The sequence below is a fragment of the Mobula birostris genome, chromosome 3 (genome assembly GCF_030028105.1).
Source record: "Mobula birostris isolate sMobBir1 chromosome 3, sMobBir1.hap1, whole genome shotgun sequence".
NCBI classification, from domain to species: Eukaryota; Metazoa; Chordata; class Chondrichthyes; order Myliobatiformes; family Myliobatidae; genus Mobula; species Mobula birostris.
Window position 1 is genome coordinate 170,755,286 of NC_092372.1, and position 27,876 is coordinate 170,783,161.

At 41.3% G+C, this 27,876-nt stretch overlaps 1 protein-coding gene across 3 annotated transcripts in view; it reads right to left on the reverse strand.

Moving 5' to 3' along the window:
- The window catches only part of efhb (EF-hand domain family, member B), a 67,048-nt gene that overhangs the window by 32,728 nt on the left and 6,444 nt on the right, over positions 1-27,876 (reverse strand). For all 3 annotated transcript variants that reach the window (XM_072252013.1, XM_072252012.1, XM_072252014.1), the window contains 3 exons: positions 13,914-14,057; positions 8,155-8,335; positions 1,532-1,642 (listed from right to left, as the gene is read on the reverse strand). In XM_072252013.1, coding sequence (XP_072108114.1) covers positions 1,532-1,642; positions 8,155-8,335; positions 13,914-14,057 — 436 coding nt within the window. The remainder of the gene's footprint in view (positions 1-1,531; positions 1,643-8,154; positions 8,336-13,913; positions 14,058-27,876) is intronic.

Genomic DNA, 27,876 nt, shown 5'->3' on the forward strand with positions numbered 1-27,876 from the left:
GCTGTTAGATGCTACATCATGTTTACAGTGATCAGTTTTTATATAGTGTCAGTTTCATGTGGCTGTGCTCAAAAAGCAGTGATTTGTGTCACTGATGGTTGGCAAGAAATAAGCAGTAAGACAATTCGGGACTGTTTTGCTCACTGTGGTTTCAAGCATTCAGGCTTGGAGATGCTAGAAACCACCAGGAGTGAAAATGAAATGATTTCACTACATCAACAAGTTAGGATTTATGAAGAATTGAAGGTATCAAAAATGATCACGAAAGTTACAATGAAAACAAAGATTTGGAGGATGCAATTGACAAAAGCATTGTATGAAGGTAGTCCATTATCAACACTGGGTGTCTGCTGATTTTGTTCATTTACAGTCAATCAAAAGAACACAGCAGATGAAATCCGTCGTTGATAACTATTATGAACTAATAGAACATTTTGTAATATTTTGGAGGTAGAAACATATAAACATAGAAAATAGGTGCAGGAGTAGGCCATTCGGCCCTTCGAGCCTGCATCGCCATTTATTATGATCATGGCTGATCATCCAACTCAGAACCCCGCCCCAGCCTTCCCTCCATACCCCCTGATCCCCGTAGCCACAAGGGCCATATCTAACTCCCTCTTAAATATAGCCAATGTACTGGCCTCAACTGCTTCCTGTGGCAGAGAATTCCACAGATTCACCACTCTCTGAGTGAAGAAGTTTTTCCTAATCTCGGTCCTAAAAGGCTTCCCCTTTATCCTCAAACTGTGACCCCTTGTTCTGGACTTCCCCAACATCAGGAACAATCTTCCTGCATCTAGCCTGTCCAATCCCTTTAGGATTTTATACGTTTCAATCAGATCCCCCCTCAATCTTCTAAATTCCAACGAGTACAAGCCCAGTCCATCCAGTCTTTCTTCATATGAAAATCCTGCCATCCCAGGAATCAATCTGGTGAACCTTCTTTGTACTCCCTCTATGGCAAGGATGTCTTTCCTCAGATTAGGGGACCAAAACTGCACACAATACTCCAGGTGTGGTCTCACCAAGGCCTTGTACAACTGCAGTAGAACCTCCCTGCTCCTGCACTCGAATCCTCTCGCTATAAATGCCAGCATACCATTCGCCTTTTTCACCGCCTGCTGTACCTGCATGCCCACTTTCAATGACTGGTGTATAATGACACCCAGGTCTCGTTGCACCTCCCCTTTTCCTAATCGGCCACCATTCAGATAATAATCTGTTTTCCTATTTTTGCTACCAAAGTGGATAACTTCACATTTATCCACATTAAATTGCATCTGGTATTGGTAGTGTTCTAATTCAGTCTGTATTTCATTTAAGTACATAAATTGTTACTCAGTTAAGTGGTAGTTTGTCTTTTTTATACCTTTTAACTACTTCCATGAAACCTTGGCTAATTGGGTCAGCCGCTTAATTAGGCCAAAATGTACTGGACCTGATGTGCCCTAATTAACTGGATTCCACTGTATTTGTCAGAGATGATATTGTTGACCTGCAATATTGCAAATAAATAATGTGTCTTTACCAACATTGTAATCATTATGTGTAACAATATATAGTGGATGTCCTCTTTGTGATTCTTCATTAACTTGTTGTCGAGTCTTCGGTGGGTTTACAAGCTCGCTCGCAGTGGTATCTGAAATAAAATTTTCAATATTGATTTGTGGTCAAAATTACAGTTAATCATTAAACTAAACATATTTAAATTACACATTATTTTGTAGCTATAAAATTTGGTGTTAATTTTCACTGCTGGCCAAAGTCAAAATATTATGTCAGAACTTGGTGGGCTAAACCTACATCAAAATAGACTCTTTCTTCCATACATTATGAGAAATTCAATAATATTTTTGAACACTCTGCATTTCAATAATAACATAATATTTTAATGAGTCATTTGTGCACATCAGATAGTCTGTTAAATTTGTTCTGGTTAAGAATGATAGAACACATATATCCAAGGTATGGGGCCATCAGTCTGACATTTGTTGTCCATATTGGTTAACAAATGTATGTTAAATTAATATTATTTCCTATGCTGTGGCATATAGCTCAGCAGTTACGGTTCTAATGGTGTTCATTCACTATTGCACATCCGTAATGTTGTCAAATACTACTACACAAAATACATTTGTGCACCTTTTAATAAATTCTCTCTAATGTATTCTCATTTTTCTTTGCTCACTTTCTCCAGCTTATCTGAAAGACAACTACAGGTGTGACCATAATCATTTACTCAGTGCCCCATTACAGAACTAGACGCCCGTAACTTCCCTAACCCCTATAAAATCAATCCCAGGTGTCCAACAGCCCTATCCATATCAGACTGTAGCCCAAAGGCTTTCTGGTCCTCCACCACCCAGTCCAATCCTCAAAATCCCAGTCAAGATAAAAACCTCTCCGTCACTACCTGGCCCCTCTCAACCACCTCCCTCCAGGTCCCAAGACTGATCATTTCTATTCTGGCACCATGACAGTAGTATGTTGTCATGGAGGAAATGTGAAAATAGGTGTAGACCAATCCACCCCCATAACTCCACTGTGCTAGTTCATGAAACCTTAAATAAAAATACTTTAAGCCACTTAACAGAGACACTGGTACTAAACCTTTAGGAGGTATTGGATGACATGTTGCCAGGGGTGGGTATGGTTTATTGAGTAGTGTTTTGTTTAGTGGGTCTTATGAATAAGGGATTGAACAAAGCACAGCAGAGAGAGTCAAGATGTGCTTTATTTGAGGCTAATGATATCCTGCCTACTGAAGATAGCTAAGAGCTGCTGGCTTGGCTACATGGATACATGCAAGACAGGAGAAATGGGATTATTTCTCTCCAGATTCTCAAGCAAACCTGCCACAATGTCTCCCCCAGGATCAGTTAACCCACCACACCAAAAAGAAAAATTGGCAAATTTGGCAAGTTTCCACTGTCTACTCATAAGCTCCCCTTGCCCATCTCAGATCCAAGCCCACCATCTCTTTGGTCTGGTCCATTGTCCTTATTGCTGAGGAATGAACATGGCAGTGTCTAGCTGCTGAAAAGCAGCACGGGAATGCCACTCGGCAGTCAAACAATTGGTCATTGCCATTTTCCAACTGGCAGTAAATGGAATGAAGGACACATTTCCTTCAGAAAATGTATGATGCAGGGGTCCATTTGGCCAATCATGTCCATTGTAATCTAATCTCTCCTTCCAGCACCGGACTGTTTGCCCTACAGGTCACAACTCTTCAAGTACATATCTGAGTACTTCTAAAGGTGATGAAAGTTTCTGTCCCAACCAATTTTTCATGAGAGAGTGTCCTTCTTGGTGCATGATTTTCTTCCTCATCTCTCCACTGATTCTACAATCACTTGCTTTAAATCTATGCCCTGGTTTTTAATTTCTCTGCCTGGAGGAGCAAGTCTGAGCTGATTAATCTATCTCAGCCCTTACCAATTCTACTCCGTATTTAAGTTTCTCTTTGCTCTCCTCTGATCCAAATGGAAAAAAAATTGTTAAATTCTGGCACCATCTTAAATCTCGTTCACAAGTTGTCCAATGCCTACCTTCCTGTAATGTGTTGACCTGAACTGTACTCAGTACTCAATCTGAGACCTACATATTGTATCTAAAGAACAGGAAGGTAGGCAGAGGAGGTGGTGTGGCTCGGTTGGTAAAAATGAAAATAAATCATTAGAAAGAGGTAACAAAGGATCGGAAAGTTTTGAATCATTGTGGATAGAGGCGAAGGAACTGCAAGGGTAAAAAGACCCTGATGAAAGTTATATACAGACCCCCAAACAGTGGTAAAGATGTGGTCTACAAATTACTGCAGGAGATAGAAAATGCATGTCAAAGCGGCAATGTTACTACAATAGTCACGGGAGATTTCAGATGCGGGTAGATTGGGAAATTCAGGTTGGTGTTGGATCCCAAGAAGAGAACTTTGTAGAATGCCTACCAGATGGCTTTTTCAAACCATGGGTTGAGCACACTATGGGATCATCTATTCTGCATTGGGTGTTGTGCAATGAACCAGAAATGATTAGATAGCTCAAGATAAAGGAACACTTAGGGGCAGAATGACACAACCATGCCTGACAAAAGTCAACAGCAACATAAAAGCCAAAGAGAGGGCCTATAATAGAGTGGTCACGTTTTCAAAGGATACGAAGATAGGTGGAGGTGCAGGTAGCCTTGAGGAAATGGAGAGGCTACAGCTTAGGAGAATGGACAAAGCAGTGGCAAATCAAACATAGTCCCAGAAAGTATATGGTCATGCATTTAGTAAATAATAGCATCAACTACTTGAGTTGCAAAGGGACATGAGAATCCTCATACAGGATTCCCTAAAGGTTAAATTGTAAATTGAGTTTGTGGTGAGGAAGGCAAATGTGATGTTAGCACTCACTTTCAGAAGACTAGGATATAAACACAAGAATGTAATGTTGAGGCTTTATAAAGCACTGGTTGGGCCTCACTTGGAGTACTGTGAGCAGTTTTAGGTCCCTTATCTAAGAAAGGCTGTGCTGACATTGGAAAGAGTTCAAAGAGTTCAATTGGATTGGGGCTGAGAGGGAAAAATCAATCTGCCATGATGAAATGGTGGAACGGACTCGATGGGCCAAGTAGCCTAATTCTGATCCTATATTTTATGGTCTTAATGGACTAACTAATGGAGCTCTAGCAAAATCTTGATGTTATATTCTGTAACTCAGCTATCAAAGGAAAAAATTCAAATGCCTTATTAACCATCTTATTGACCAGTCTCATTAAGGACCCATGAATATGTAGTCCAAAACCCCTCTGTTCCTCCACGTTACTTAAATACGGTCATCAACTAGCAGTTAACTACTCAGTTTCTCACTTCTTCCTTTTATAGCCCATTAGCCATGTAGCTAGAAACGATTCAAAAACTGCAGCTACTTCAAATGATAATAAAAGGATTGCAGATTAGTTATTGGGTGACTTCTTTCTGACTACTGCTGCAACAGTCTGTGATCTTGTAAGTCTCCTACATTTCATAAAAATGTAATAACTCTACCGAGTTTATCATTAATGATGAATATGAATAGTGTGACTACGGTGTTAATAGTGGTTTACCAGTCATTTGAAGGAAGAGTCTCCTTTCTTGCCCATTTGTGTTTCTAACTCTCAACCACCCACTAATTGCCTCATTTCAAGGACAATTAGGGTTGAAATACAAGTGCAGGTTTTAGTAGCAATACATGTATCTCAAAAAAGACATACAATGGTACAAGAATTTGCTTCCTAACTGGCATGTACTATTAAGGCTCCCTCATGCAACTGACTATGGAGAGAACTAAGCAGAGCAGGACTGATTGCTACAACCATGATTATTTGTTTGATGGAAAGCAGCACATTCAGCAAGAGCATAAGAAATATGGTTACTCACTCTCCCTGCTACTGAATATGATAAAGGCTGATCTGATCTAGGTCTGAGCATTTTATTGCCTAAACCCATTATCCTCAATCCCTCGATCTGCTGTGTCATCAGGAAGAAATATTCATACCCATCTCAAAAAGAATGGATGTCTGAACTTCACAAAAACATCATAAATCAAATTATGCCTAAGGCAGAGAAGGAAATGTAACACATTTATATATGTGGATGACATTGTCTCCTGCTGGGCTGTGTTGGAAATAAATGCAATAAATCTCACTGCTCAGTACAAATGAAGTCTTTGAACCTCTCCATACAAACAGAAACAAATTTGTCTAATTACCCTATTTATACACCTGTGAATCGTGTAAAGAAAAAGTCTTTTCTCAAGTAATAGGTCCGACAATTAGTAGATCCACAAAGAATTTTTAGACCATGTACATCATTCATCCAACCAGGGGAAATCCGTAGAACAAAAACATGCTTTTCATCTTGTAGCCGAGTCAATTATTCTAAAATATTATTCAATTAATCACACTCTTACATATTACTATTTAACTATTTATGGTTCTATGACTATTTATTATTTATGGTGCAACTGTAACGAAAACCAATTTCCCCCGGGATCAATAAAGTATGACTACTACTACTACTACTTCTGCTCTTCCCAAAGCACCTCAACTGTTTTTCACTTCAGAATCAGAATCAGGTTTATTATCACGGGCATATGTCATGAAATTTGTTAACTTAGCAGCAGCAGTTCAATGCAATACATATATAGAAGAAGAAGAAAGTAATAATAATAAATTACAGTAAATGCATACTGAATAGATAAAAAATAGTGCAAAACCATAAATTATATTACAAAAGTGAGGTAATGTTCATGGGTTCAATGTCCATTTAGGAATTGGATGGTAGAGGGAAAGAAGCTGTTCCTGAGTCGCTGAGTGTGTGCCTTCAGGCTTCTGTACCTCTTTCCTGATGGTAACAGTGAGAAAAGGGCATGTCCTGGGTGCTGAAGGTCCTTAATAATGCTCGCTGCCTTTCTGAGACACCGCTCCTTGAAGATGTCCTGGGTACTTTGTAGGCTAGTACCCAAGATGGAGCCAACTAAATTTACGACCCTCTGCAGCTTCTTTCAGTCCTGTGCAGTAGCCCCTCCATACCAGACAGCGATGCAGCCTGTCAGAATGCTCTCCATGGTACATCTATAGAAGTTTTTGAGTGTTTTTGTTAACATACCAAATCTCTTGAAACTCCTAAACAAGTACAGTCGCTGTCTTGCCTTCTTTATAGCTGCATTAATATGTTGGGACAAGGTTAGGTCCTCAGAGATTTTGACACCCAGAAACTTGAAACTACTCACTCTCTCCACTTCTGATCCCTCTGTGAGGATTGGTATGTGTTCCTTCGTCTTACCGTTCGTGAAGTCCATAATCAGCTTTTTTGTCTTACTGAAATTGAGTACAAGGTTGTTACTGTGACACCATTCCACTAGTTGGCATATCTCGCTCCTGTATTCCCTCTCGTCACCATCTGAGAATCTACCAACAATGGTTGTATCATCAGCAAATTTATAGATGGTATTTGAGCTATGCCTAGCCACACAGTCATGGATGTATAGAGAGAAGAGCAGTGGGCTAAGCACACACCCCTGAGGTGCACCAGTGTTGATCATCAGCAAAGAAGAGATATTATCACCAATCCACACAGATTGTGGTCTTCCAATTAGGAAGTCGAGGATCCAATTGCAGAGGAAGGTACAGAGGCCCAGGTTCTGTAACTTATCAATCAGGATTGTGGGAATGATTGGGTTAAATGCTGAGCTATAGTCGGTGAATAGCTTCCTGATATAGGCGTTCCTATAGTCCAAGTGTCAAAGGCCGAGTGAAGAGCCATGGAGATTGCATCTGCCGTTGACTTATTGTGGCAATATGCAAATTGCAGTGGGTCCAGGTCCTTACTGAGACAAGAGTTCAGTCTAGTCATGACCAGCCTCTCAAACCATTTCATCACCGTAGATGTGAGTGCTACAGGGCAATAGTCATTAAGGCAGTTCACGTTATTCTTCTTAGGGACTGGTATAATTGGTGCCTTTTTGGAGCAAGTTGGAACTTCCTCCCGTAGCAGTGAGAGGTTGAAAATGTCCTTGAATACTCTCGCTAGTTGGTTGGCACAAGTTTTCAGAGCCTTACCGGGTACTCCATCTAGGGCCTCAGCCTGGTGAGGGTTCACCCTTTTTAAAGCCTAACATTGGCCTCCAAGGCAGAGATCACAGGGTCACCCGATGCAGCAGGTACTATCTGATTCTAAATCTGAGTTCTGAAAGATTATGTTGAATCTGTTTCTAGTATCTCCTCACAATGGATTCAGGATCATGAAAATTATGTAACAGGTTGTGATTTTTCTCATTTTGTCTCCTGGTTTTCCAGAGATTTTTTTCTCTGTACCAAGTCCAGAGCCTTGCCAATCTTCCTCAAATCTGGTCATTCGTATTGACACAGTACCCAGCTGTGTCCTATGTGGGATCTATAGGTTAGCATTGAATGCTTGATTTTGTATTCAATACCTCCAATTAAAAAAGCAACTGATAATGTATGCCTTTTTAACAACATACAGTGCATGGAAGTTCTGGTTCTGTTCTCATAACTCTTTTAAAATTGCGTCCTTATCCTTTATCTCAGATATTAATCGAAACATAAAATATTTCAGTTTATCTATTATTATAGTAATTTAAAACAAATTTGTCTGTTTTTTAGCACCTTTAACTACTCTTTTCCCAAATGTGGTATTATATATATCTAGTCCTTTGGGTAGTCTTGGTGCTTGATCGTGAGACTTTCCCAGTGGAGCTCGTTGATGGCTTGGATAAGCTGCAGCAATTTTCTCTGAGAATATGTGCTGAACCCGCGTCTTGATTGGAGGATTTATCAAAGAAGCAACCTAAATGACAAAGTAAAATAAAGTTACAGCATGGTTATTTTTGACAATCGTCTAATTGTTGATTTATTTTCTAGTAGTGGTTAAATCCCTTCACTTCTTCATACTTAGGGATCCATTTTTCCATCTACTGCTCGACTTTACTACCCCCAAAATTGTTGCTGGGTCTACAGTTGTAGATTTGAGCCCACATGAGGACTTGTAAACAATTAATATTGACACCCCAAAGAGGTAAAGAAGAAATATTTCACTGCCAAAATTACTGTTACAAAACTAGAGTCATACTTACTTGGTTTGGTGGAGAGCAGAATTTCCATTGCATTATTTAATAAAGACAATGGAGCTCTCCAGGTGTATTACTTGCTAATCTTCCCCTGTTATTATCAGTAAAAATAAGCAGAGTAGTTGTCCTTCAAACACCTGTTGCAAATGCACCATTGAAAAATTACATTGACTGCCATTTTTAGCTGTATAGTTATCACTGCAGCCTAGCGACAATTAATTGTGAGCATTTTTAAATAATATTCCATAATTCAAGATCATGTCTAAGAAGTCCCCATTTGTCAGACAATATATAGGATCATATAATCATTCTACCTATTTTACCCAAACTTTCCAGATCTTTAACAGATAGATGGGTGAAACACTAAAACAATCAAGTTTGTTTATTGAAGCATGCAAACAAAATTCAAACCATGAACTGACATTTTGCTTAATTTTTAACATAAGATAAATCTGAAGAAAATCCAGTTTTATTGCAGTAATTTACATTTATGATATTTTGTGCTTCAAGTAAGAGGTTGCAGGGTTCCAATGTGTGAATCATTTATACAGTATGGATCAACTTTTATAACAAAATCTGAATGTCTTATATTGAATGTAATTATTGATCTGTGCTTGGTGCCAGGTTGTTCAGGATTTCAGAAGAACACCCCGGCAAGAGTGAGCATGGGACCATTCAGATGTATTTAACCATAAAGACTGATCCAGTTTTGGTCTCAGGATCACCATCCTGCTTATTCTTCCTAACCCATTATCTCCCCGGAGAGCCAAATTTTCTGGCTGTACTTTGAATACATCTGTTGATTTGGATGTATAGCTCTCTTGGGAAGAAAATGCCAAAGATTTACAATCCTCGGAGAAAATATTCCTCTTCATCACCATCATTAATTAGTGACCTGCTTTTTTTGAAACCATGCACCTAGTTCTGGATTCTGCAAGGTGAAACATTCTCTCAGCATATGTATAAGGATATTGAAGCCCCAAATTTGGTGTTAACTGTTAACTCATAATATAACTCCAATGCTGGACTTCAGTACCAGGGTTCAACATTGAGCAATACTAATTTCAACAATATTCTCCAACACTAATTAATGGTGGACCAATCGATTCGAAGGGAGAGAGAGCTTCATACAGGTCAGGGAGAAAAGTTTAAAAAAGGGGCACTCGTGGGGCTCGGCGCAGTAGCAGTGGACCAACCAGTTTGAAAAGAGAGAGAGCTTTGCACAGGTACACAGAGCTTTGCAGCACAGTATAAAAAATGATCGTCTCATGGGGCTTGGAATGTTAGAATGCTGGGTATGACCACAAGGCCAGTTTTCTGTTCTGAGTCAGATGTGGGATGCCCAGGAGACCTCCAACCTCCCTGATGGCCACATCTGTGCCAGGTGCATCGAGCTGCAGCTCTTTAGATTAGGGAACTGGAACTGCAGCTCAATGACCTTTGGCTTGTTAGGGAAAGTGAAGCAGTGATAGACAGGAGCTACAGGAAGGTAGCCACCCTGGGGTCACAGGAGGCAGGTAAGTGGGTGACCATCAGGAGAGGGAAGGGAGGGCGTCAGGTAGTGGCTGTCCTCCTTAACAATAAGTACACCATTTTGAGTGCTGTTGGACAGTGGGTGGGGGAACAATCTACCTGGGAGAAACAACAGGTGCACTGACTCTGTCCCTGTGGCTCAGAAGGGTAGGGAACAGAAGAGGAAGGCAGCAGTAATGGGGGACTATAGTTAGGGGGACAGATAGGTGGTTCTGTGGATACAAAAAAGAAACATGGATGGTAGTTTGCCTCCCAGGTGCCAGGGTTTGTGATGTTTCTAAGCACATCCACAATATCCTGAAATGGGAAGGTGAGCAGCCAGAGGTTGTGGTACATGTTGGTACCAACGACATAGGTAGAAAAAAAGTGGAGGTCCTGAAAACAGAATACAGGGAGTTAGGAAAGAAGCTGAGAAGCAGGACCTCAAAGGTAATAATCTCGGGATTACAGTACAGCACTAGAGTGAGGTGGAGGATAAAAACGTGGCTGAGGGATTGGAGCGGGGGGCAGGGATTCAGATTTTTGGATCATTGGGATCTCTTCTGGGGCAGGTGTGACCTGTACAAAAAGGACGAGTTGCACTTGAATCCGAGGGGGACCAATATCCTGGCAGGGAGGTTTGCTAATGCTATTGGGGAGGATTTAAACGTGATTTGCAGAGGGGTGGGAACCGAAGTGAAGAGGCCAAGGATGGGGAGGTTGGAGCACAAGTAGAGACAGCTTGTAGGGAGTTTGTGGGGAAGGATAGGCAGATGTTAGAGCAAAGAAGCACTCAGCCTGATGGTTAGAGATGTTCTATTTTAATGCAAGGAATATCATAAACAAGGTGGATGAACTTAGAGCATAGATCAATATATGGAACTGTGATGTTGTGGTCATTACAGAGACTTGGATGTCTCAGGAACAAGAATGGCTGCTGAGTGTGCCAGGCTTTAGATGTTTCAAAAAGAACAGAGAGGGAGGCAAAAGAGGTGGGGGTGTGGCATTGCTAATTAGGGATAGTGTAACGGCTGCAGAAAAGGAGGAAGTCATGGAGGGATGGTCTATTGAGTCAGTGTGGGTGGAAGTCAGAAACAGGAAAGGAGCAATATCTCTACTAGGTGTTTTTTATAGACCCCTTCCCCAACAGTACAGGGATATTGAGGAGCAGATAGGGAGGCAATAATACTAGGGTTGTTGTGATGAGAGATTTTAACTTTCCTAATATTGATTGGCCTCTCCTTAGCTCAAGGGGTTTAGATGGGGTGGAGTTTGGTAGGTGTAGTCAGGCAGGTTTCCTGACACAATATGTAGATAAACCAACCAGAGGGGAGGCTGTACTTGATTTGGTATAGGGAAATTAACCTGGTCAGGTGTCAGGTCTCTCAGGGGACAGCATTTTGCAGGTAGTGACCACAAGTCTATCTTCTTCACCGTAGCGCTGGAGAGGGATAGAGCAGACAATTTGGGAAAACATTTAATCAGAGTAGGGGAAAATATGATGCTATTAGGCAGGAACTTGGGAGCATAAATTGGGAGCAGATGTCCTCAGGGAAATGCACGGCAGAAATGTGGCAAACGTTCAGGGGATATTTGCATGTAGTTCTATATTGGTATGTTCCATTGAGGCAAGGAAAGGATGGTAGAGTAAAAGAACCATAGTGTACAAAGTATGTAGAAAATCTAGTTAAGAAGAAAAGGTTCAAGAAACTAGGTACTGTTAGAGCTCCAGAAAATTACAAGGTAGCTAGAAAAGTGCTTAAGAAAGGAATTAGGAGAGCCGGAAGGGGCCATGAGAAGGCTTTGGCGGACAGGGCTAAGGAAACCCTAAAGCATTCTACAAGTCAGTAAAGAGCAAAAGGATGAGCGCTTGAGAATAGGACCAATCAGCCGCAATAGCGGAAACGTGTGCAGGAGGCGGAGGAGGTAGCGGAGGTACTTATTGAATACTTTGCTTCAGTATTCACCAGGGAAAAAGACCTTGGCAATTATAGGGATGACTTACAGCAGACTGAAATGTTTCAGCACATAGATATTAAGAAAGAGGATGTGCTGGAGCTTTTGAAAAGCATTAATTAGATAAGTCACCAGGATCAGATGAGATATAGCACAGGCTACTGTGGGAAGAAGTGAGGAAGCAGGTTGCTGAGCCTCTTGTTATGATCTTTGCATCATCGATAGGGATGGGAGAAGAACTGGAGGATTGGAGGGTTGCAAATATTGTTCCCTGGTTCAAGAAAGGAAGTAGAGATAACCCAGGAAATTATAGACCAGTCAGTCTGACTTCAGTGGTGGGCAAGTTGTTGGAGAAGATCCTGAGAGGCAGGATTTACAATCATTTGGAGAGACATAATCTGATTATGGATAGTCAGCATGGCTTTGTCAAGGGCAGGTTGTGCCTCACGAGCCTGATTGAATTCTTTGAGGAAGTAACAAAACACATTGCTGAAGGTGGAGCAGTGGATGTAGTGTATATGGATTTCAGTAAGGCATTTGATAAGGCTCCCCATGCAAGACTCCTTCAGAAAGTAAGGAGGCATGGGATCCAAGGAGACCTTGCTTTGTGGATTCAATTGGCTTGCCCACATAAGGCAAAGGGTGGTTGTAGATGGTTCATATCCTGCATGGAGATCAGTGACCAGTGGTGTTCTACAGGGATCTGTTCTGGGACCCCACTTTGTGATTTTTATAAATGACCTGGCTGAAAAAGTAGAAGGGTGGGTTAGTAAGTTTGCTGATGATACAAAGGTTGGGGGTGTTGGGGATAGTCTGGAGGGTTGTCAGAGGTTACAGAGGAACATCAATAGGATGCAGAACTGGGCTGAGAAGTGGCAGATGGACTTCAACCCAGATAAGTGTGAAGTGGTTCATTTTGGGAGGTCCAATTTGAAGACAGAATATAATATAAATGGTAAGACTCTTGGCAGTATGGAGGATCTGAGAGATCTTGGGGTCCTTGTCGATAGGACACTCAAAGCTGCTGCGCAGGTTAACAGTTTTGTTAAGAAAGCGTATGGTGTGTTGGCATTCATCAACCGTGGGATTGAGTTTAAGAGCCAGGAGGTAATGTTACAGCTATATGAGACCTTGGTCAGACCTCACTTGGAGTACTGTGTTCAGTTCTGTTCACCACACTACAGGAAGGATGTGGATACTACAGAGAGAGTGCAGAGGATATTTACAAGAATGTTGCCTGGATTGGAGGGCATACCTTATGAGAATAGGAAGATGAGAGGTGACCTGATAGAGGTGTATAAGATGATGAGGGGCATTGATCGTGTGGATAGCCACAGGGCTAAAAAGCCTAACACAAGGGGGCATAGCTTTAAGCTGCCTGGAAATAGGTACTGAGGGGAAGTCAGGGGTAAGTTTTTCACACAGAGAGTGGTGGGTGTGTAGAATGCGGATAAAATAGGGTCTTTTAAGAGCCTCTTAGATAAGCATATGGAGCTTAGAAAATTAGAGGGCTATGCGCTAGGGAAATTCTAGGCAGTCTCTAGAGTAGGTTACATGGTCGGCACAACATTGTGGGCCAAAGGGCCTGAAATGTGCTGTAAATTTCTATGTTCTATGTACTATGTTGGGTAATGTACTCATATACTGTATATGCAACACATTAGTCCCAAGGATTGTGTTTGTAGTTTCCCATAGAGTTACTATTGTAAATATAATGTATCAGGTTTTTCAGTGCCTTTCATATTTAAAAAGAACATAAGAACAAAATATGGCTTGCAAAAATGCCTAGAAAAAGCAAAGTAATATTGCAACATTTCGACAAGTACTTACGGAATGAGAGGATTTGCTAGAAACTCCATGTTGCAAAAGTGATGCCATATCAGGATCATTTGCTTTGCCATAGAAAATTGTGGCAGCACCAGGTTTGGGATTCCTACAATTGGAAAACTTTTTCACCGTGGGTGGTGTAATGGGCTAAAAGAATAAGAAATATGAACAAAACATAGCGTGCATGTTAATAATTCAGGCTTTAGCATCTGTTTCAACCTAACCCTGAATTAAATAATAATCTGAACATCTAATAATAAATCCCAAATTATTTATGCTTATTCTTAGGGAACAAATGCTTAATATATTCCTAGGATATGTTTTTTATCTACAATGTTAGGAAAGATATCAACTCAGTTAATTCAAATGGATCTATAAGCACAGAAACAAACAAAAAAATGGGTGAGCCAAAAGACCAATGAGGCACATCATGAAAAGATAAATGATTGAATGAACAATACAATTGCCTGAATTGTAATTGGGACAGAATAGTAAACTCTAGAAGAAAAGTAAATAAATTTCCCACAAGTAATATGGACAAGCCAACCGAGGAAATACAGCATAGTTTAAAAGAAGATAAATCCCATTATAAACAATCAGGGAGCTTAGCCACAGTGAAACAATGGTGTGGCTTCCTTACCAAAAAAAAATTCAATGTTGTACAAAATTATTTAATCTTTTAAGTCTATCTTCCTCAACCAGTAGGATCACATCTTAAGAACCTTTCCCATTAATAATATGTGCTGTCGGAGACGCTCAAGTTAATTTTTAATTGATGTGTGTCACATCAGAGCTTCAGTCACCTACAGTACATATAAAGTCATATTATTATTAATGTATATTTAAGCAGCTCAAAAATTTAAGTCAGATCAAGCCATTTTTGGCATGTTTTGTTTCAGTTTTTAACAGCTTTTGATACATAAATTAAGAGAAAATAATAAGAGCTAAAATGAATCAAACCAGATTTAGATTTTTGATGAACAGATAGAATAGCAGAATTTTAAGTAGTTCCATTACATTTACACCACAATATAAGATTGCAACCCTAGACTGGCTACCACGGTAATGTGGTGATTAGCATGAGGTTATTACAGCTCAGGGCACTGGAGTTCAGACTTCAGTTCCGGCGCTGTCTGAAAGGAGCCTGTACATTCTCCCCATAACCATGAGGGTTTCCTCCCACTGTCCAAAGACATACCGGTTAGTAGGTTAATTGGTCATTGTAAATTTGCCAGTGATTAGGCTGGGGCTAAATAGATGGGTTGCTGGGTGACACAGTTCATTGACCTGGAGTGGTCGGTTCCACACTGTATCTCTAAATTTTAAAAAATGTGCACTTCTAATCTCTTTTTTCCCCTTTCTCTGTGGCCTTAATAATTATTAATGCAGAATTATCATTACCTCTTTGGCTTTGCACTCCATTGGTTATGTTTAGTTGAACTAATTGCTTAATATTTCCCAAAGTTTATGTGTTAAGTATGACTAATACAAGGTATTATGTTATGAGGCCACAATTATGGCCGGTGATGTTGGATGACCTTAAAGTACAAACATGTCAGTTATAAACTGTATTAAAACTTCTTTAGTTAATACACCAAGACCACAAGCCAAAAGTCTTCAATTTTACAGTTCTAGCAAAATCTGTTTCAGTAATTAGAATAATGATTACTTCAGCCAGGTCATTCTGTCGTGTCTTGGGAACAACAATCCCAAGTATGGGGAGAAGGCAGGAATGGGGTACTGATTCAGTTGGAATAACTAGCAGAAAGTCCCAATGTACACATGGAAGAAAACTGAAGGGCTATGTAGGAGAGAAGCATTAGATTGTTCTTAGAGAAGGTTAAAAGATTGGCATATCATCATGGGCCAAAGGGCCTATACTGTGCTATCTTCGATGCTCTATACCTTTGGCCTGACCACAATGGAGTTAAATTTTAAGGAATGTGCACATTTAAAAGTAAGGGAAGGCACACTCAGTCTTTCTTTAAATCCTCAACAGACATTAAGGATTGGTAACAACATCACCAACACAGGTGCCTCTGAAGGTTGAGTGCTTAACCCCGGCTCTACTCTCTATACACATGATTGAGCAGCTAAGCACCGCTCCAAGGCCATTTCCAAATTCACCAACCACACCACTGTTGTTAGACAAATCACATGTGGCAATGAATCCATTTATCAGGGAGATAAGTCACCTGGTTGAATGATGCCACAAAAACTACCTTTCACTCAGTGTCAGCCAAAACTAAAGAGCTGATTGGTGACTTCAGGAAGGGGAAGGAGGGTGAACATGTGCCAAACTACATTGGCGGAAATTAATGCTGGAGTCAACAGCTTTAAATTACTGGGCATTAACACATCACTTGTCCTGTCCTGGGCCCAGCACATAGATACAATCATGAGACAGTAAAGATGCTGGCATGCTTTCGTTAGGAGATTAAGGAGGTTTGGCTTGTCATTGAACACTCTAACAAACTTCTACAGATGTACTGTTGAAAGTATCCGAACTGGTTGTATATTGACCTGGTATAGCAATTCAAATGTGCAGGAACATAAGCTGCAGAGACTAGTGGCCTCAGCTCAATACTTCATGGCCCCATCACTGGCAGTATCTACACGGGGCACTGACTCAAGAAAGCAACCCCTATCGTCAAAGATCCCCATGCCAAGCCATTTTTGCAGCTACCATCAGACAGGATCCAAGCAACAGGACAGAAAAGCAAACAAATAAGGTACCTGTTGTTTTTATGCAGAATATGTTAGCAAGTAAGATCAGCAGAACATTCGGATAAGGTTTCAGGGCATATTGTCTACAGCATGGCCGAGTGCATATTTCCTGTCTAAAGTGTGTGACCCAGCTCACCCAAGAACAATGTGCAATATTTTTGCTTGCTGGAAATTTCTTGAACTCCAAAACCATTCCATGCCATTGAAAAAAATGTTTCCTATCCGTGGGTAAGATAATGAACATGAAATTAATTGAAAACTATATCTTTGTCACTTGCTTGAAACAATGATTTGTCATAGACAATAGACAATAGGTGCAGGAGTAGGCCATTCAACCCTTCGAGCCAGCACCGCCACTGACTGTGATCATGGCTGATCATCTACAATCAGTACCCCGTTCCTGCTTTCTCCCCATATCCCTTGACTCCACTATCTTTAAGAGCTCTATCTAACTCTTTCTTGAAAGCATCCAGAGAATTGGCCTCCACTGCCCTCTGAGGCAGAGCATTCCACAGATCCACAACTCTCTGGGTGAAAAAGTTTTTCCTCAACTCTGTTCTAAATGGCCTTCCCCTTATTCTTAAACTGTGGCCTCTGGTTCTGGACTCACCCATCAGCGGGAACATGTTTCCTGCCTGCAGCGTGTCCAATCCCTTAATAATCTTATCCCCTCTCATCCTTCTAAATCCCAGTGTATGCAAGCCCAGTCGCTCCAATCTTTCAACATATGACCGTCCCGCCATCCCGGGAATTAACCATATATTATTGTGTTGGCTTGGTGAGAATGCTGAAAGGATATAGTATGCCATAGCAAGTTAATGTATATAAAGGAATCCAATTTTGGAACTTCAGTAGGGTGTAGTCCAGCCACCAACAAAAACACTTTATTTTTCTGCCATAAAATAAGTCCACCACAAATTAGGCAATTCGATCACTTGTACTTGCTTTCCCATACCACACTTGCATTTAAATCAGATTCTGCAGTATTTGTAATGCCAAATAAAATAACTCAAAGGTGAACTACTGCTTTAAGGCTTCAACACCAATAATGTTGAACGTAGTGCACTGAAAATATTTATAAAAATAAAATAATATGCTGCAAAAAAGTTCTATCTTCACTCACCCATTTCAAAACTATTTAGAAAAATTTAATTTAGGAGATTTGAGGTCAATTCTTAATCATTAATCACAAGATCACAAGACAAAGGAGCAGAAGTAGGCCATTCGGCCCATTGAACCTGCTCCGCCACTCCACCATGAGCTAAACTATTCTCCCATCTAGTTCCAATTTCCGGCTTTTTCCCCATATCCCTTGATACCCTGACTAATTAGATACCTATCAATCTCCTCATTAAACACCCTCAATGATCGGGCCTCCACAGCTATATGTGGCAACGAATTCCATAAATCCATGATCCTCTGGCTAAAATATATAATCCATATTGATAACGTAGTATTTAAGCGTACCACATTTTTATAAGTACAACCTTTCATCCATAATGGATATGTCAAACCAAATAATAAAAATCCCACATGGCTATTTCTAAAAGAACCATCGGATTCCCTACTATCTTAGGTAATGTCACGAGAACAGTTGCATTGACGATTAATTTTATCTGCTATTTGTGTTATCTGGCTCTGGATTTGTCAGCTTCAAACACAATATCCTGGAGCAACTAAAAAAGCCAGCAAGAGCATTTGTCTGAAATGGTGCTTTCAGAGTATAGGGGCTTTGAGAAACTGACAGACTAATTCAATCCTTTAGGAGCATGTTTACCTGTTTCATAATACGAAAGAATCCACATACCACATGTGTGGGATTGTGGCACAGAACTGAAAGCATTGTAACATCCTTGGAATTGGAGCTGTTCCAGGACATCTGCACCACAATCTTCACAGTGGTTCATTATTATGGATTTGAGTTCTCTAATGAATGCCCAAAGAGTGCGACAATACAGGCTTTCATTTGAACTAAAGTTTTCTCAGTTGATAAGCTCACAAGGTTATTGTTCAAACTATGAGGAAAATACTAAGTCTTGCCAAAGCCAGTCCTGATCCATCTGATTGGCAGGCAGTGTGCCACAAAGCCCAGTAAATGGAAAAGGTTAAAGCAATAGTGAATACAATGCAAAAATAAAATTGCTAGAAGAATTTGAAACGGCCGGCAGCACCTGTGGAGGCAAGGGAATGGTCGATATTTCTGTCAAGACCTGGCACCAAAACTGAGAACTGAGAGGGAATATAACCGGTAAATATATGCGAAAGTGAGTGAGGCTGATAGATCATGGTTAGGACCAGATTTATTTTGGGGTGGTGGGGCGAGAGTGATGATGAGCAGGTGAGGAGGGAGCGAGTGTTGAAGCAGAGGCTGGTAAATGACAGGAGGAGACGGATAGAAAAAAAAATAACAGGGAGATAGAAAATCTGGTTGAGAGGTGCCACAACACCTCTCACTGAATGTCGCAAAAACCAAACAGCTGATCATCAGCTAAAGGAGGAAGAAGTTGGGATTCCATGAGCCAGTCCTCATTAGGGAATCAGAGGTGGAGAGGGTCAATAGCTTTAAAATCCTTCGAGTTCTCATATCAGAGCAACGGGCTTGTGATCAGCACGTAAGTGCCATCACAAAGAAGTCACAATGGTTAGCTCTCAGTTTGTGTACTTTGGCATGTCACCAAAAACTTACTATGGATGCACAAAGGAGAGTATCCTAACTGGTTACATCACAACCCAGGAACAGAAAAGTTCACAGAAATTGATGGATACAGCACAGTCTATCACAAGCAAATCCCTCCCTACCATTGGGCATATTCGCATGGAGCACTGCCACAAGGAAGCAACATTTACCATCCAGGCCGTGTTCTCTTCTCACATGGCAGGAGGTACCACACCACCAGGAACAGTTAATACCCCACAACCATTAGGCAGCTGAACAAGCATAGATAACTTCACTCACCACAACTCTGAACTGATTCTACAACCTACAGACCCAATTTCAAGAATCCTTTACAATTCATGTTCTCAGTATTATTAATTTTATTTGCTCTGTTTGGCTTTTGCATATTGGTAGTTTGTTTTTTTTATGTATAGCTTTTCATAAATTCTATTGTATTACTTTATCTTCCTGTAAATACCTGCTAGAAAATTCATCTCAAGGTAGTATAAGGTAACATAAATGTACTTTAATAATAAATTTTACTTTGACTTTGGCGGAGCTGGATGGAAAGGAATTGTGGTGGTGAGGAGGGAGGTGGAATTGTAGAGACAGAGGCTGGTGGTTGATGGGTGGATCCAGGTAAGGGATGGATGTAGGGCAGATGGAACCAGGTGAGTGTGGATGGATGTTGGGCAGATGGAACCAGGTGAGGGTGGATGGATGTTGGGCAGATGGAACCAGGTGAAGGTGGATGGATGTTGGACGGATGGAACCAGGTGAGGGTGGATGGATGTTGGGCAGATGGAACCAGGTGAGGGTGGATGGATGTTGGGCAGATGGAACCAGGTGAGGGTGGATGGATGTTTGGATGTTTATCTCTCCAGATTGCTTCAGTTTCACTCCTGGCGGTCTCCCTTCATGGGCCCTGAAGTCAAGAGGGCTTTGAATGTAAAATAAATGCTGCCTGTATCTGGCCTAATTAGTGTCCAAAGAAAAGCTAAGTGAAACAACTTTCAGCTCCATATAGTTCACCTTTTATCATCCTTGCAGCCACAAAATACTTTCATATTGTACTTGTGAGCAAATAACATCAATGTACAGCAGACTTAGAAATGGCATGAGTAAACCTTAAAAGCTGGAATGCTTTGTGATCCAAATCACAATTTCCCCTCCAGAAGATGTTGGTTTACATCATGTTATGTCTCAATGTTATGTACTGTATGGTATTATTCTCTGAAAAAAATCAATCTAACTCGTACAAGTACTTTCTACATAGAGAGTTTTTAAAAAAAGATTGTTGTCTGCTCGTTGAATTTAAACCCACCCCATTCCACCTTTCAAAATCCATCCCTAGTCCTACAGCTCTGAATAGGGTGAGATCTTCCAACTCCATTTCTGTTTTTGGTATCTCATTATTAATTGGTAATAATTCAGAAGGCATGCTTCATTGTAAAATGAAAAATCATGGCCATACTGAGAAAATAGATTTGCTGACATAGACATTATTGTACAAGAAAAATGAGGGCTTTCAGTCAATGCCTAATAGATGTGACAAGGTATTGTGACCAAACCTTCTGGATTTCCATGGAGTGGTTTTTGATGGACTCTCAGTCATTGTCTCTTTGGGGGCCTTGCTATTGCTTGCATGGTGGGTGGTGTGGGGGCAGATGCTTTCTGCTGGAACAAGTAGGGGAAGGGAGAGGGAAGAGGGTAGATGCTTTGCTGCTGGAGGGGGGGCTTTGGGTTCTGAAGTTTTCCTGTCATTTGTTCTTTGAGATTTTTCTTCTGTTTCGTGGATGTCTGTGAAGAGTAAGAATTTCAGGTTGTATATTGTATACATTCTCTGATATTAAATGGAACCATTGAAACAGTAAATCTTTTATTTCTGTGGGAGGGCAAGATTAAGGAATGATGTGTCCTGGAATGTGACAACTTTAGTACAGGTATGCACATTAGAGTTTCTTCTTGCTGGTGCCAAGGTATCCTTTTCGGTCAGGTTTTGCACTGTCATACTTTTTTTACATCACCAAATAGATATCGCATCTTAAATTCTGGCAAGAGCAGCTGATATCCTTTTCAAATGGAGTTTAATTCAAATACGCAAAATGGTGCATTTTGGGAAGACAAAGCAGGAGAAGAGTTTCACAGTGAAAGATTGGGCCCTGGGGTAAATTGTAGAACAGAGAGACACTAGTTCTACCACAGGTAGAGAAGTATAATGAAGAAGATTTTTGGCACACGGGTTTGACCAGTCAGGACACTGAATATAAAAGTTGGAATAACATGTTGCAGTTGTACAAGAGGCTGCACTTGGAAAACTGTGTTCAGTTTTAGTGACCCTGCTTTAGGAAAGATACCATTAAGCTGAAAAGAGTGCAGAAAAGAATTACAAAGATGTTGCTAGGACTGGGTTTTGGGGAGAGGTTGGGCAGGCTTTGACTTCATTCATTGGAGCATAGGAGACTGAGGGTATATAAAATTATGAGGAGCACAAAAAATGGTAAAAGCACATTATCTTTTTCCGAAGTTTCTGGAGTCATGAACTAAAAATCATAGGTTTAATGTTAGGGAGGAAAGATTTATTAGGAACCTGAGCAATGACTTTTTCACACGGAGGTTACAGTAGTATATATTTGGAGGCCACTCAGTGTACGCCTGTGGTTTTCTGCCGCTGCAGCCCATCCACTTCAAGGTTCGACGTGCTGTGCTGCACACCACTGTTGTAACCTTCCTGTTAGCTTGAACTACTCTGGCCATTCTCCTCTGACCACTCTCATTAACAAGGCATTTTTACCTACAGAGCTGCTGCTTACTGGATGCCTTTTTTTGTGCATTTCTCGCACCATTCTCTGTAAGCCTTTAACTGTTGTGCATGAAACTCCCAGGAGATCAGCAGTGTCTGAGATACTCAAACATCAGATTCTGGGATCATTCAATGGTCAAAGTCACTTAGATCACTTTTCTTCCCCATTCTGACATTTAGCCTGAACAGCAAAGTTCAAAGTATATTTATATCTAAGTATGTATACAGTAACCAGCCCTGAGATTTGTCCTACAGCAGGCAGCCACAAAACAAAGAAACACCATAAAACCCATTTAAAGAAAATAACAAACACCCAGCACACGATAAAAAAAACAAAGTCAAGTCAAGTCACTTTTTATAGTCATTTCGACCATAACTGCTGGGACAGTACACAGTAAAAATGAGACAATGTTTTTCAGGACCATGGTGCTACATGAAACAATACAAAAACTACACTGAACTATGTAAAACATCACAAAACTACACTAGACTACAGACCTACCCAGAACAGCATAAAGTACTCAGAACAGTGCAGGCATTACAATAAATAACAAACAAGACAATAGGCAGAGCAGAGATCAGGAGGTTGGTAGTCCGATGGCTTGGGGGGAAAAACTGTTACATAAATAAACAGCTGAATGGCAGCATCCAGGATTCCGTCCGTTTCTGTACTCCCGCCAAGTATTTCGTTGGAGTCGGATGTAGTCCAATTTAATGTCCATTGGAGAGCAGAATGGATGGGAGAGCTGGCCAGCTAGGGCTTGGTTTTTTCCTGGCACGGACTCCTGCCCACTCGTCTCGCTTCCACTTCCTTACACACCGCTTACAACGTCACAATGTCACAAACAGCATAAAGTGAGCAATAAACAAGACGACACAAAATCCAAAGGCAAAATCACAAACAGTAGTATTAGAAATGGAACTTTTATGATAGATCACAGAGAGCTCAGCACGAGGCCTTTAAGTGCAGACTTATCATGAAGGAATATGTAAGGCAATAATTGGCAGTCTGAGTCTTAAAGGGACAGAGGCAGCATTCCCGCTCAGGTCCGGCGAGGAGCTTTAATATCCCAGTTTCTATAAAAGGGGGGTACTGCCTCCTGCCTCCTGCCTAGCAGAGTGATCATTGTGGGAGCAGTCGTCGTCAGAGTAGTAAGGCTTTAGCTCAACAGGGCTTCAGCAAGAACAGGCAAGGTAAGTAGGTAAGTTCATTCCTTATTTCTTTTTTCTTATTTAACTCTTGAGAGAATACGGGGTATGCCTGCAGAGCCAGTGTTCTGTTCTGGGTGTCAGATGTGGGATTTCCAGGAGAGGTCCAGCCTCCTTGTTAGCCACATCTGCACCAGGTGCATCGAGATGCAGCTCCTTAGAGACCGTGTTAGAGAACTGGAGCTGCAGCTTGATGACCTGCGGCTTGTTAGGGAAAGTGAAACAGTGATAGAAAGGAGCTACAGAGAGATAATCAACCAAAGGCTACAGGAGACAGATAAATGGATGACTACCAGGAGAGGGAAGGGGAAACATCAGATATTGGCAAGACCCCTGTGGCCATCCCTCTCAACAATAAGTACTCCATTTTGAAAAATGTTGTGGGGGGGGGGGCGGGGGAATGACCTACTTTGGGGAAGCAATAGCAGCTGAGCCTTTGGTAGTAATAGGGGACTCAATAGTTAGGGGGATAGATTCTGTGGACAAAAAAAGGAAACGCAGATGGTAGTTTGCCTCTCAGGTGCCAGGGTCCACGATGTTTCTGAACGTGCCCACAATATCCTGAAAAGGGAGGGTGATCAGTCAGAAGTTGTGCTACATATTGGTACCAATGACATAGGTAGAAAAATGGAGGAGGTCCTGAAAACAGAATAATGGGAGTTAGGAAGGAAGCTGAGACGTAGGACCTCAAGGGTAGTAATCTTGGGACTGCTGCCTGTGCCATGCAACAGTGAGGATAGGGATAGAATGAGGTGGCAGATTAATGTGTGGCAGAAGAATTGGAACGGGGGCAGGGATTCAGATTTCTGGAGAATTGGGATCTCTTCTGGGGCAGGTGGGACCTGTACAAAAGTGACAGGTTGTACTTGAATCCGAGTGGGACCAATATTCTTGTGGGCAGGTTTACTCGAGCTATTGGGAGTGGTTTAAACTAATATGGCAGGGGGATGAGAACCAGTATGATAGAGCTGAGGGTGATCCAGCAGGTTTACAAGTAGATGATGGATGTAACAAGAATGTAAGTAAGGACGAGCCAATGATTGGATAAAAATGCAGACAGAGTTAAATTGTACCACAGAGGCAAAATTCAAAAGGGCAAAGAATGCAAGACTGAAGGTGCTGTACTTAAATATGTGTAGCATTCAGAATAAGGTGGACAAACTTGTGGCGCAATTAGAGATTGGTTGGTATGATGTTGTGGGCATCACTGAGTCGTGGCTAAAAAAAAGACCATAGCTGGGAGCTTAACATCAAAGGATATACTTTGTATCGAAAGGACAGGCAGGAAGGCATAGGCAGAGGTGTGGCTCTTTTGGTGAGAAATGCAATTACATCTTTAGAAAGAGATGACATGGGTCAGAGAATGGTGAATCTTTGTGGGTGGAGTTAAGAAACTGCAAGTGTGAAAAAATAATTATGGGAATCATACATAGGCTTCTAAATGGTAGCCAAGGTGTGGGGTTGAGTTTGCAAAGGGAGCTGGAAAAGGCATGTTATATGGGTAATGACGCAATTGCAATGGGGGATTTCAATATGCAAGGGGATTGGAAAAATTATGCCGGTGTGAGATCACAAGACAGGGAATTTGTTGAATGCCTATGAGATGGCTTTTTAGAGCAGTTGGTGCTTGAGCTTACTCGGGGAAGGGCTATCTTAGATTTTGTCTTGTGTAATAACCCAGATCTTATTCAGGAGCTTAATGCAAACGAACCCTTAGGAGGCAGTGATCATAATATCATTGAATTCATATTGCAATTTGAGAGGGAAAAACATTAGCCACATCTATCAGTATCGCAATGGAATAAAGAGAATTACAGAGGCATGAGAGAGGAGCTTGCCCAGCTGGATTGGAGGACAATACTAGAGGGGATGATGGCACAGCAGAGATGGCTGAAGTTTCTGGGGATAGTTCATAAAGCACAGGATAGATAGGTCCCACAAAAGTAGTTCTCAAATGGCAGGAGTAGGTAACACTGGCTGACAAGGGAAATAAAAAACTGCATAAAAGCTAAGGAAAGGGCATATAAGGTAGCTAAAGTGAGTGGGAAGTTGGATGATTGGGAAGCTTGTAAACTCCAATAAAAGGCAACTAAAAAAGCTACAAGAAGGGAAAAGATAAAATATGAGGGCAAACTAGCCAATAATATAAAGCAGGATACTATAAGTTTTTTCAGTTATATAAAGAGTAAAAGGGAGGTGAGAGTTGATATTGGACCGCTGGAAAATGATGCTGGTGAGGTTGTAATGGGGGACAAAGAAATGGCAGAGGAATTTAATGGGTACTTTGCATCAGTCTTCACTGTGGAAGAGATTAGCAGTGAGCCAGAGGTCCATGAGTGTCAAGGAACAGGAGTGTTTCTGTAAAGGGAAATCTTGTCTTACAGTTCTTCAAGAAAGTAACAAGTAGAGTGGACAAAGGAGAAGCGATGGATGTCATTTACTTGGATTTTCAGAAGGCATTTGATAATGTGCCATACATGAGGCTGCTTAACAAGATAAAATCCTATTTTACAGGAAAGATAGAGGAATGGCTGGAGGCAGCGAGTGGGAATAAAAGGGGCCTTTTCTGGTTGGCTGCCAGTGACAAGTGGTTTTCCTCAGGGGTTAGTTTTGAGACCGCTACTTTTCACATTGTTCGTCACTGATTTGGATAATGGAATTGATGGCTTTGTGGTAATGTGTGCAGATGATACAAAAATAGGTGGAGGGGAAGCAAGGTGATTGCAACAGGACTTAGACAAATTTGAAGAATGGGCAAAAATGTGGCAGATGGAATACAGTGTTGGGAAATGTTTGATAATGCACTTTGGTAAAAAGGAACAATAGTGCAGACTAAATGGGGAGAAGGTTCAAACATTAGAGGTGCAGATGGACTTAGGAGTCCTCACGCAAAACTTCAGGAATGTTAACTTAGTGGTTGAGTCTGTGGTAAAGAAGGCAAATGCAATGTTGCCATTTATTTCAAGGGGGGATAGAATATAAAAACAAGGAGATAATGCTGAGCCTGTACAAGACATTAGTCAGGCCACACTTGGAGTATTGTCAATAGTTTTGGGCCCCATATCTCAGAAATGATGTGTTGTCATTGGAGTGAGTCCAGAGGAGGTTCACAAGGAAAAGGTTAACATATGAGGAGCATTTGGCAGTTTTGGGCCTGTACTCACTGGAACTTAGAAGAATGCAGTGGGGGGAATCTCATTGAAACCTACCAAAAGTTAAAAGGACTAGATAGGGTGGATATGGATAGGATGTTTGCTGTGGTAGGGATATCCAGAACTAGAGGACACAGCCTCAAAATTGAAGGGCGACCTTTTAGACCAGAGGTAAGGAAGAATTTTTTTAGCCAGAGAACAGTGAATCTGTGAAATGCTCTGCCTCAGACTGTGGTGGAGGCCAAGTTCATGGGTGTACTTAAGGTAGAAGTTGATCGTTTCCTGATTGGTCAGGGCATCAAAGGATATGGCAAGAAAGCAGGTGTAAGGGGGTGAGTGGGATCTGGGATCAGCCATGATGGATTGGTGGAGCAGACTCGATGGGCTGAATGGCCTAATTCAGCTTCTATGTCTTATGATGTTATGGTCTTATGGACCTTGAGCCAATGAAATTGAAACCATACTCGAGGGAATTAGAGTGCCAAAACAAGATGTCTACCGCTATTCAGTCTGGACCATGACAGAACACCCTCGCCATAGCCGGCTCCTGATGACCCAGGCAGTCAGGATGGTGCTGGTGTAAGTCCTCTACCAAGGTAGAGTCCAGGATATCCCATGAAGTAATCCACCCTTCTTTCTTCTGGGCCATATCACTCCCAATGCATGGGTTACTGCCTTTTACCTTGAACAATGCCGGTGTTGAAAAGCCACCAGACTGTGTACGTAGGTTGTCTCTCAACATTTCTGGGAGATGGAAGAGGTTTGGGAACCGGAACCAATGGGCTGGCACTCCAGTGCTTGAGGTGGGTTATGTGTGTAACCCTCTCACCAGGGTTTGTATACGGATTTGGTTCGTTAGCTACCGCTGCTAACAGTCACATGACTCAGCGATGAGAATGCCATCTTTCATTAACAATATATACTTCGGATCAGTATGACTTGGGGTTCAACCAAACAGGAACATCGATATGAGTGAATGCTGTGTAAATACTTCCCATACACAGTTATAGGCAGCCCAGAAATAACAGATCGGACATCAGCACAAAATTATAAAGAATGCATATTTACTAAATTTTCATCTTTAACAAACAGTTACAGAAAAAAAGAAAAGAGAAATAAAAGGGTCCATTATAGATAAACCAGTCCAATGTACACATAACATTAGAGCAACATGGAGTGCATCTTTTTATTCACACGTTGGATCAATGGTCTGCATGAAAGCACCCACCACGTACCAAACTCCCCTCGAAGACCATCTTGAACAAACTGGCTTTCTCAGGAGTATTGGCCCTTCATCCATACAAAGCACTTCTTGCAATGGGGACTCTCCTTCTAATGGCATTCTTGGCATCTTCCCTTCTCCCCTACTCCACAGCACCCACCTGAAGACCCCAAACCACAATCCTGACTGGCTGACAT